Source organism: Pongo abelii, chromosome 4 (assembly GCF_028885655.2).
Source record: "Pongo abelii isolate AG06213 chromosome 4, NHGRI_mPonAbe1-v2.0_pri, whole genome shotgun sequence".
Taxonomy (NCBI): domain Eukaryota; kingdom Metazoa; phylum Chordata; class Mammalia; order Primates; family Hominidae; genus Pongo; species Pongo abelii.
In genome coordinates this window covers 77,316,018-77,327,100 of record NC_071989.2, presented here as the reverse complement: position 1 = coordinate 77,327,100, position 11,083 = coordinate 77,316,018, and the positions used below count along the sequence as shown (strand labels likewise).

At 40.6% G+C, this 11,083-nt stretch overlaps 1 protein-coding gene and 1 non-coding gene across 2 annotated transcripts; both read left to right on the top strand.

The window, feature by feature from the left end:
* Positions 1-2,069: 2,069 nt before the first annotated feature.
* Positions 2,070-2,709, top strand: LOC100447544 (elongation factor 1-beta-like). Its single transcript, XM_054555283.2, has one exon. It carries the CDS (start codon positions 2,117-2,119, stop codon positions 2,684-2,686), a length of 570 nt encoding a protein of 189 aa, XP_054411258.1. The 5' UTR covers positions 2,070-2,116; the 3' UTR covers positions 2,687-2,709.
* Positions 2,710-2,841: 132 nt separating this feature from the next.
* On the top strand, positions 2,842-2,948 carry LOC112133557 (U6 spliceosomal RNA). The gene has a single exon (XR_002915200.2). It is a non-coding gene; the product is annotated as a U6 spliceosomal RNA (small nuclear RNA).
* Positions 2,949-11,083: the final 8,135 nt, after the last annotated feature.

The following is an 11,083-nucleotide window of genomic DNA, read 5'->3' as shown; positions in this document are numbered from 1 at the left end:
GCTACTTCTTGATTTAGACATGATTTTTCTATTAAATTAGGATTTAGTTCTTTCATAACTACCATCCCTAGACTTTACTGCACACAATTACTTCTTCATCTTTATGTTCCCAACATAAATCTTTCACAATTTTTGGCCAAATCAGAGTACAGTATTTACATTATTTTGATCATGTAAGTATTGTTCTCGGTTGAGCCATGCGGTACCCTGTGAACACATTTTTTCCTTGTATAACTTCTAAATTTTACAGGGGTTAATTACTTCTTTTGTATTTATAATTTTCTATTCTCATAGCAATGTTATCCCCAAATTCTCCATTCAAGTGTCTAACATGCCCCTCAATATTGTCAAATTTAATTGGTAATTTCTATGTTCCATTTTTCCCCCCTTGAAGACATCCCTCTTGGAGTACTCCATCTTCTTATTCCAATCTGGCTTACTGAAGAGTTGTTATCCCCAGACTTCCTTGACTATCATCCTAGAAATTCTCATCACTTCTTTCTTCTGTGGGATACCATCTTCCTTGTTTCTCCTGTGTGCTTAGGGTGGGGCTTGTCATATGGTAGACCTTTCTGTACACAAGGCCCATCTGGTTCTTTGTGGAATCCCAAACGCCAGTTATCTTTAAGATTTATCTCTTGGGCTTATCAGCTTTCTCAGACAGAATCATTCAGTTGCCTGATGGTAGGGGTGTGCATAAAAGACTGGCAGCCAGGGTTTTGGAAAGGCCTTGGGGAAGGGGCGGGTTTACTCTTCAGTATGCAGATGTTTCCTTAATCACTCTGTTTTCAATAAAGAGCCTTACTTTCACCTTCAAATGTTCCAGGGGTCTAAAAAATTGCCCTCTCCAGTCTAGATGGATGAAGGTTGAGAGTCATATCATCAGATCATAAAACTACCAAGACTGTAAAGAGGTCAATCAGTTAAGTTTTATAGTCAACAAATAATTTATTGAGTGCCTAATTTGAACAAGGCATTGTGTTAGAAATTGAAAGAATGCATACTTCCTTACCAAATTCCTTGTAACTGGGACCTACTCTTTGAGAAAAAAAAAAAAAATCAAGTTTTTTACAAATCCCAGAAAGGAGTGCTCACACACAAGGTTTTGAAACTCATTACTCCAAGAGGGTCTAGGCCAAATGTGGAAACAGTTTCAAAAAAGATATAGGAAAGTACATAATTGTCAGCTCCATCAAGACAAACTAAAATGTTGTAGAAATATTTCTAACCTCTGAGACGCTTGACAAAGAGAGCAAACAAGTCTTTCAACAATTTCTTTCTTTCTTTTTTTTTTTTTTTTGAGACGGAGTCTCGCTCTGTCACCCAGGCTGAGGTGCAGTGGCGTGAACTCTGCTCACTGCCACCTCCGCCTCCCGAGTTCAAGTGATTCTCCTGCCTCAGCCTCCTGAGTAGCTGGGATTACAGGCACCCACCATCACACCTGGCTAATTTTTGTATTTTTTAGAGACAAGGTTTCACCATGTTGGCCAGACTAGTCTCGAACTCCTGACCTCAAGTGATCCACCTGCCTCAGCCTCCCAAGTGCTGGGATTATAGGCGTGAGCCACTGTGCCCAGCAGTCTTTCAACAATTTTGATTGGTAGTGAGAGGTATGTTCCTGCAATGCTACATACAGTTCCTAGAATATACTAAATTCTACTTTGATGAAGTGTATCTACTATCGTGCAAGTCTGTCAGCAGATATTTTCTATATCGTTCAAATTAAGTGTGGAGTGGAATGATCTTCATAGACCAGCAGTTCTCAAAGTGTAGTCTTTGGGCCTCTGGGGGTCCCCAAGGTCAAAACTAGTTTTTATAGTAATACTAAGACATTGTTTGCCTTAGTATTATTAATAATAGCCTTTCTCATTGTGTTGATATTTACATCAATGGTGTTTGTACTTTAGCGTAAACCATAACAGTGGCATAAAACTATGCCAGCAGATACTGTATTCTTCACCACAAGGCTCTTGCAGAAAAAAAAAACAACAAAAAACCAGTTTCACTGTTTCACTTAAGAATGTCTTTGAGCTTTTTCCTCTTTTTCAGTGCGGGGTGCCCACAAGTTGTGCACTCTCTTTCTGCTGCTCCCCAGCTCTCAGATACAGCCGACACCATGGGTTTCGGAGACCTGAAAAGCCCCGCGGGCCTCCGGGTGCTCAACGATTACCAGGCAGACAAGAGCTACATCGAGGGGTATGTGCCATCACAAGCAGATGTGGCAGTATTTGAAGCCGTGTCCAGCCCATCACCTGCTGGCTTGTGTCATGCCCTACATTGGTATAATCACGTCAAGTCTTACGAAAAGGAAAAGGCCAGCCTGCCAGGAGTGAAGAAAGCTTTGGGCAAGTATGGTCCTGCCAATGTGGAAGGCACTACAGGAAGTGGAGGTACAGATAGTAAAGATGATGATGACATTGATCTCTTTGGATCTGATGATGAGGAGGAAAGTGAAGAAGCAAAGAGGCTAAGGGAAGAACGTCTTGCACAATATGAATCAAAGTTAGCCAAAAAACTCGCACTTGTTGCCAAGTCTTCCATCTTACTAGATGTGAAACCTTGGGATGATGAGACAGATCTGGCGAAATTAGAGGAGCGCGTCAGAAGCATTCAAGCAGACGGCTTAGTCTGGGGCTCATCTAAACTAGTTCCAGTGGGATACGGAATTAAGAAACTTCAAATATAGTGTGTAGTTGAAGATGATAAAGTTGGAACAGATATGCTGGAGGAGCAGATCACTGCAGTCCATGGATGTGGGGGCTTTCAACAAGATCTAAAATCCATCCTGGATCATGGCATTTAAATAAAAGCTTGAAAGATTAAAAAAAAAAATGTCTTTGAGTGCTCGCTTCAGCAGCACATATACTAAAATGGAAATGATACAGAGAAAATTAGCACAGCCACTATGCAAGGATGGCATACACATTTGTGAAGCCTTCTATAGTTTTAAAAAAGAATGTCTTTGAAACAGCATTAAAAAAACTTAAATCTCAACCATTATGTACACTTTAAAAATACTCTGTATGACAAAATGGGAACTGCATAGAAAACGCTGTGGCTGTATGCTGAAGTATGACAGTCAGTGTGAGGAAAAGTGCATGTTTAATTGTAAGAGACATAAGCTGAAGAGCCGTTTTTCACAATACACTTTTTTTTTTTTTTTACTTGAAAGAACAACTGACAGACAAATTATAGTTATTCATACTTGAGTATTTGTCAGACATTTTCTCAAAAATTAATGAAGTGAGTCTGTCACTTCAAGGAAAACAACTGGCGGTATTTGTTGCCAGTGATAAAATTTAAGCTTTCAAGTAAAAATTAGAATATCAGAAAATTTGTATTCACCACTGTGGGCTTGACAACATCCTAATACTTAAGGCTTTGCTGATGAAATTGGTGACGATGTTAACAACTGTGATTTAGAAAAAAAAAATGTTTTTAGAGAAGGGGTCTCACTATGTTGCCCAGGCTGGACTAGAACTCCTGGCTCAAGTGATTCTTCCATCTAAGCCTCTCAAGTAGCAGGGACTACAGGTAAACCTGACTGTGCCCAGCTAACAATTGTAATTTTTAAAAATATTAAAATAATAATAATAATAATAACTGATAATAAAACCCATCAAATTTGGGAAGAACAACATAACTCAGTGAGCCAGTATTTTCCAAATGATCAATGCATGGGTAAAAGATCCATTCAAAGTGAAAGATAGACAGAAGAATTTTAATTTGACAAGCAACGTTTAAGAAACTACTACTTGGTGATTTTGGGGTAATATTAAAGAAAAATATCCACAACTATTTGAAAAGGCTATTAAAATACTCCTCCATTTTCCAACTATATCAGCAGAATGAAAGAAGTGGTAGACATGAGAATCCAGCTGTCTTCTTTTAAGTGAGACATGAAGGTTTTTATTTATTTATTTTAAAATTTTACTTTAAGTTCTGGGATACATGTGCTGAATGTGCAGGTTTGTTACACAGGTATACATGTGCCATGGTGGTTTGCTGCACCCATCAACCTGTCATCTAGGTTTTAAGCCCTGCATGCATTTGGTATTTGTCCTAATGCTCTCCCTCCCTTTCCCCCCACCCCTGACAGGCCTCAGTGTGTGACGTTCCCCTCCCTGTGTCCATGTATTCTCATTGTTCAGCTCCCACTTATGAGTGAGAACATGCCGTGTTTGGTTTTCTGTTCCTGTGTTAATTTGCTGAGGATGATGGTTTCCAGCTTCATCCATGTCCCTGCAAAAGACATGAATTCATTCTTTTTTTATGGCTGCACAGTATTCCATGGTGTATATGTGCCACATTTCCTTTATCTAGTCTATCACCGATGGACATTTGGGTTGGTTCCAAGTCTTTGCTATTGTGAATAGTGCCTCAATAAACATACATGTACACACAGACATCAACGTTTTTGCAATGATGTAACAATGCTACTTTTCTCACTATTTAAAAAAATGTAGTTAATTTTCATCAAATATGCAGTGATTCCTAATTTGGGATGATATTGCCCAACCTCCCTTCCAGGGATGCTGGCCAATATCCACAGACATTTTTGGTTGTCACATTGGGTGGAGGTGGCAGGTAAGGTGCTGCTGGCATCTAGTGTGTAGAGGCCAGGGATGCTATTGAACATCTTATAATGCACAGAACAGCTCCCACAACAAAGAGTTATCCAGCACAAAACATCAATAATGTGGAGGTTGAGAAGCCCTAGACTAAATTATAGAAGACAGATACAAAAGCTGCCTGTCAAAACAAAACAATGAAGCCAAATCACCTAAGTGTATGTATCCAAAATGCTATATTTTAAGATCAAGATGCATACAGATTAGAGTAAGATACTAGGTTTAAGTCATGAAAGCTGTTTTCTGATTCACCAGAGAGAATAGTCTGTAATTTTTTTTTTTTTTTTTTTTTTTTTTTTGGAGGGACTGAGTCTTGCTCTGTCACCCCAGGCTGGAGTGCAGTGATGTGATCTGAGTTCACTGCAACCTCTGCCTCCTGGGTTCAAGCGATTCTCCTGCTTCAGCCTCCTGAGTAGCCGGGACTACAGGCACATGTCATCACACCTGGCTGATTTTTGTATTTTTAGTAGAGACAAGGTTTCACCATGTTGGCCAGGCTGGTCTCAATCTCCTGACCTCAGGTGATCCACCTGCCTTGGCCTCCCAAAGTGCTGGGATTACAGGCGTGAGCCACCGCACCCGGCCTCAGTCTGTAATTTTCTTTCTTTCTTTTTTTTTTTTGAGACGGAGTCTTGCACTGTCGCCCAGGCTGGAGTGCAGTGACGCAATCTCGTCTCACTGCAAGCTCTGCCTCTCAGGTTTACGCCATTCTCCTGCCTCAGCCTCCCGAGTAGCTGGGACTACAGGTGCCCACCACTATGCCCAGCTAATTTTTTATATTTTTAGTATAGACGGGGTTTCACCGTGTTAGCCAGGATGGTCTTGATCTTTTGACCTCATGATCTGCCCACCTCGGCCTCCCAAAGTGCTGGGATTACAGGCATGAGCCACTGCGCCGGGCCCTCGGCCTGTAATTTTCTACGGGAAAATATAGGGCTGATTTTTAAGCTCTGGTTTATCATTAAAACTAATAGAGTTTTAGAAATTCATTCTATCTCATGTTCAACATATAACTCATGTTTGGTATTGTAATCTGCATTTGTATTTCTGAATACATAGCAAATGTGAGGCCAGCGAATGTGAACATGAAATAAAAGACACAGTAATTATAGCACCCTGTACTCTGGGCTTTGACTCAAGGCATCATCTAAGGTTCCCCAAGCATCCATAAAATACAAGACTTAAAGCATTAGTAAGATGTCATGTTTTTGAAAAATAGAATAGTACTAGAGAATGAAGCTAGTTAATGGTTGTTGGACAAATTAATGACATCATTTTGGTAAGAGAGGATTTATATAACTCCTAAAATCTCACCATAGGTGGGATCATCATATCAGTCAGCTAGTCATACCTACGCGTGGTTTAATTATATCTTTGCAACTATTACTCCTCATCCCGCGGTATGTTGAAGTCCTAACCCCTGATACCTATGAATGTGATTTCATTTAAAAATTGGGTCTTTGCAGATGTAATCAAGTTAAAATGGAGTCATACTGGATTAGGATGGGCCCTAAACCAATCCCGGGTGTATTTATAAGGACTGACAGATTTGGAGACACACACGCACAGAGGGAAGAAGGCCACATAAAGACAGAAGCAGAGATTGGAGTGAAACAGCTACCAGCCAAGAATGCCCAGCATTTCTTTTCTTTTTTTTTTTTTTGAGAGGGAGTCTCGCTCTGTCTCCCACGCTGGAGTGCAGTGGCGCGATCTCGGCTCACTGCAAGCTCCGCCTCTTGGGTTCACTCCATTCTCCTGCCTCAGCCTCCCGAGTAGTTGGAACTACAGGCGCCCGCCACCAAGCCCAGCTAATTTTTTTGTATTTTTAGTAGAGATAGGTTTTCACCAGTTAGCCAGGATGGTCTCGATTTCCTGACCTCGTGATTTGCCCGCCTCGGCCTCCCAAAGTGCTGAGATTACAGGCGTGAGCCACCGCACCCGGCCAATGCCCAGCATTCTAGGAGCCGCCAGCAACTAGGAAGTGGCAGGGAAGGATTCTTTCCTAGAACCTTCAGAGGGATCATGGCCCTGCCAATTTTGGTCTTCTAGAACTGTAATGCAATACATGCAATACATTTCTGTTGTTTTAAGCCAACGAGTTTGTGGTATTTTGTTACAGCAGCCCTAGGAAATTAATAAGCCTACCAGTCTATACCAAAGCCTCTACTTCAAACCTTTTGCAGGTAGTTTAATAGTCTTGGGCTGAGAGAGTCTAGTGATGGGGCATTCACTACCTAATAGAACAGGCAGATTCATTGCTGGCTGGTTTTAAAAGTTATAGAGTTCTTCCTTATAATGAACAGACAGATATGTCTGCTTGGTTGTTTACATTTTTTGTTATTTATTTATTTAGTTAGTTAGTTAGAGATGGAGTCTCACTTGGTGGCCAGGCTGGAGTGCAGTGGTGCGGTCTCGGTTCACTGCAACCTCTGCCTCCCTGGTTCAAGGGATTCTCCTGCCTCAGCCTCCTGAGTAGTTGGGACTACAGGCATGCACCACCATGTCTGGCTAATTTTTGTATTTTTAGTAGAGACGGGGTTTCACCATGTTGGCCAGAATGGTCTTGATCTCCTGATCTCATGATCCACCTGCCTTGGCCTCCCAAAGTGCTGGGATTACAGGCGTCAGCCACCATGCCTGGCCACATTTTTTAATTTTTATAAACAGTCTAGAACTCTGTCATCTTTAATACATACCATGATATACTTCGGCAAATGACTCACTGAAAGTTCATCTTGTTCAAAGACAGAAACTGAAATCCCAAAAGGTCAAATCAAGGCTCTGGTTACTGACCATCTACAAAGTGAGCAGGTAGCTCAACTGGGTGAAGTCTCCCCTTGAGCTCAAAGGAAAAACTGTGGCTACCATGAATGAAAATGGGTGGCATCACGTCAAATCATTCACATTCAGTTTTAAAGAAGTTTGCAGAGAGAATTAGGCCCACAGGTTGGAGGCCCAGTTTATAAAAAGGATAAGCAACTTTTAAGCTTTACAAATTTAGTAGCCAAGATAGGATTAGAATTGAGTTCCATATGAAAGAAAACCTCCAGTGGCTTTGTGACTCAACGCAGAGTGCCTTCCCTGAGCACAGCATTGGAATAACCATCATTTAATCCATTGTATACTGTCCCTTGTGAGGGGAGCTCTTAATAAGGTGTTTAATAAAAGCTCACAAATTAGTTTACTCCCATGCCATTGTATCCTTCTTTCACGGCAATTGAAATTCTATTTATAATAAATTCACTCAGTATTCACGTGGGCGATGCATATATTTCAAAATGTTCAGCTGTAATTTGGATCTAATTAGCTGACACTTTTAGTACTGCCAAAAGTTTTTTTTTTTTTTTTTTTTTTAATTCAGGAGTGAATTGGCTCTTTCAACAACAAATTCTCAAAAACATCTGTAGAATAAAACCAACTGACAAAAGTATTTATGTTACAGTTTTTCGTTGTGACATAAGGGGACATTCCATTTTACATGCTTTGCATTTATTGCAAGAGCTTGGGCCACAAGATCCTCTGTGGGATGGACTTTCCTCATTATCATCTTGTCTTGTTTCTCCTTTCTTTGTTCCCTTAGATTTACAAGGTGCTTTAGATGGAAAATTCAATAGCTTGATGAGACACTTTGTTTTGCATCTTGACCTCTCATTATCTTTATATTTGGCCCTCCATACACACAAATTTAGAGGATTTTGACCAACAGTGGGTCGAAATAGTCAAGAAAAAAATACAACAATAAAAGTGCAAACAAAAAGCCAATATAGTGTAACAGCTGTTTACATAGCAGTTACACTGTATTAGATATTATAAGTTATCTAGAGATGATTTAAAGTATAAGGGAGGAATGTGGATAGGTTCGATGCAAACACTATGCCAATTTATATCACAGACTTGAGCATCCCAGGTTTTGGTATCTGAGAGGATCCCAGAACCAATCCCGTCCCCTGGATACCGAGGGCCAACTCTAGTTAATAATGAAAAGCAAGGATGACAGCCACACTGGAAATCACTTTGAATGTGGAAGAATGCTGACAACAGAGCAGGTGTTGGCTAATTATAATGAAGGTATTGAAGGTGACGATGATGAAAATAACAGCAGCCAACAATGATGGCACTTACCCTGCTCCAGTAACTGAACTAGATATGTTACCTCATCTGGCCCTCTTAACAACTCTGTGAAGTAGGTATGTATTATCCCCATCCTGAAGATGGGAAAACTGGGGCTTTGGGAGGTTGAGTCACTTCCTCAAGGTCTCAAGCTAATAAGTTGAGGGCCACCATTCAAAGCCAGTTCTATCTACCTTGCAGAGTCCATGTCCTTAATCATTACATGACATGGACTCAACTGTGTTTTCAGAGACAACGTATGGGTGTGTAGTAAAATTCATATTTCTACTGTGTATTCTAGTGTGTATATTCTATATTTCTACAATGCTGTCATTTCAGTCACTGCCTTACTGATTTAGACAAGAGGCAAACTAGCTTTCCCAGGGTAAGAACAATGACATAAAGTGAAAACCTGGCCCTAAAGTCACAGAGAAAGTAGGCACTCAAGAGAATGCAGCCTTCTAGGTCAGTGTCCTCTAGCAGAGGCTAAAAAAACCCCAAGGCAATTACCTCAGCAACTTAGGCACCCCCTCTTCAAGTTTTGTTTAATTATGTATTTGAGTGAGGGGTAATTTTGTCCAAATATTTTTTCAGTTATTCATTTTGATATGCTAGTAAAAGGAGGCAGACCTATTTCTAAAAATCTGATAAGTAGATCTTCCCAATACCCTACTGGGCTCTGAGATGGGGGGTCAGACTCCAAGACCCAGTATATTGGTTTTGTTTTTTTTTTTTTTTTTTGAGATGGAGTTTTGCTCTTGTTGCCCAGGCTGGAGTGCAATGGTTCAATCTCGGCTCACTGCAATCCCCGCCTCCCGGGTTCAAGCGATTCTCCCGCCTCAGCCTTCTAAGTAGCTGGGATTACAGGCATGCACCACCACACCCAGCTAATTTTTTTTTTTGTATTTAGTAGAGACAGGGTTTCAGTATGCTGGTCAGGCTGGTCTCGAATTCCTGACTTCAGGTGATCCACCTGCCTCGGCCTCCCAGAGTGCTGGGATTACAGGCATGAGCCACCGTGCCCGGCCAGCACAGTGTATTGTATAAGAACTCTAGAGTCAGGTTGTCTGCATTCAATTACCAGCATCATCGTTTGCTAGTTGCATGATCTTGGATAAGTCTTAACATTTCTTTATGTTTCAGTTCCATTCTCTTAAAACAGTTAATAGTTGTAACTCCTCTTAGAGCTGTTGGGTAGACCAAATTAATTCATACATGTAAAACACTTGGAAGAGTGCTTGACATACAGTGAGCGTTCCTTAAGTACTAGCTAGCATCATCATTATTGTCAGCATCACCATCATCATCATCATCACCATCACCATCATCATCTCCCAGCCCTTTGTAGGACTCTAAGTGTTTGACCTGTTTGTTTTCGCTATAAACTTTGTTTTCGCTATGGAAAACTATATAGTCCCAAAGAGCTTCATTTATAGCCCGCAAATTCCTTAGGGAAGTTATAATTGGTATTAGGACCTTAGTAATTATTTATGTTTGTACTCAATAGTACTAATTTTCAGGATAATGTGATGGACAGGCCCCAAATCTAATTTTTATGGAATTATCTTTTTGAAAAGTAATCAGTAAAGAAGTTTGTTTTTTAAGAAGTTACTTCTGGCTAAGGATAATGTTTATAAATCATACAGCACAACAGCTGGCACATAATAGGCACTCAGTAAATGTCACTGTCACTGCGATTAATGTAGCATGTTCATATCTGTTTTGTCGTCCTTATTAGTACTTTATCACATAGGTTACTTTTCTGTTGTGAATATAGTATTTGTTAGAATTTCTGAATACTGGAAATGCTGACTTCTTAAAGTAGAGGAATCATCATTTCTCCTTTTCTGACTTTCTAGCTGAAATATCTCCCTTGTCCTCTTCTATAAGGCTGGAATCAGAAAAACTGAACCTGGGTGTGAAAGAATAAATCAATTAGAGTGCATACACCCTCCACAATAGGATTCTGTTGGGAGGTGCTTATACCAGAGCTTCCAATTTCAGATTCATCAACAGATCCTGTCTCCTACGTTATTGTGGACATCATTCTATTAACATCAGCTCAAAGAAAGTAAGCACATAAAAGGATTCAAGTTTCAGCCCTTTTTCCATGATGAGAAACGGCAAGCTCTAGAAATAGGCCCAGTGGGATAAATAACCTGCTATAAAGTGGCTCAAGCCTGTAATCCTAGCACTTTGGGAGGCCGAGATGGGCGGATCACCTGAGGTCAGGGGTTCGAGACCAGCCTGGCCAACATGGGGAAACCCTGTCTCTTCTAGAAATACAAATATTAGCCGGGCATGGTGGCGTATGCCTGTAATCCCAGCTACTCGGGAGGCTG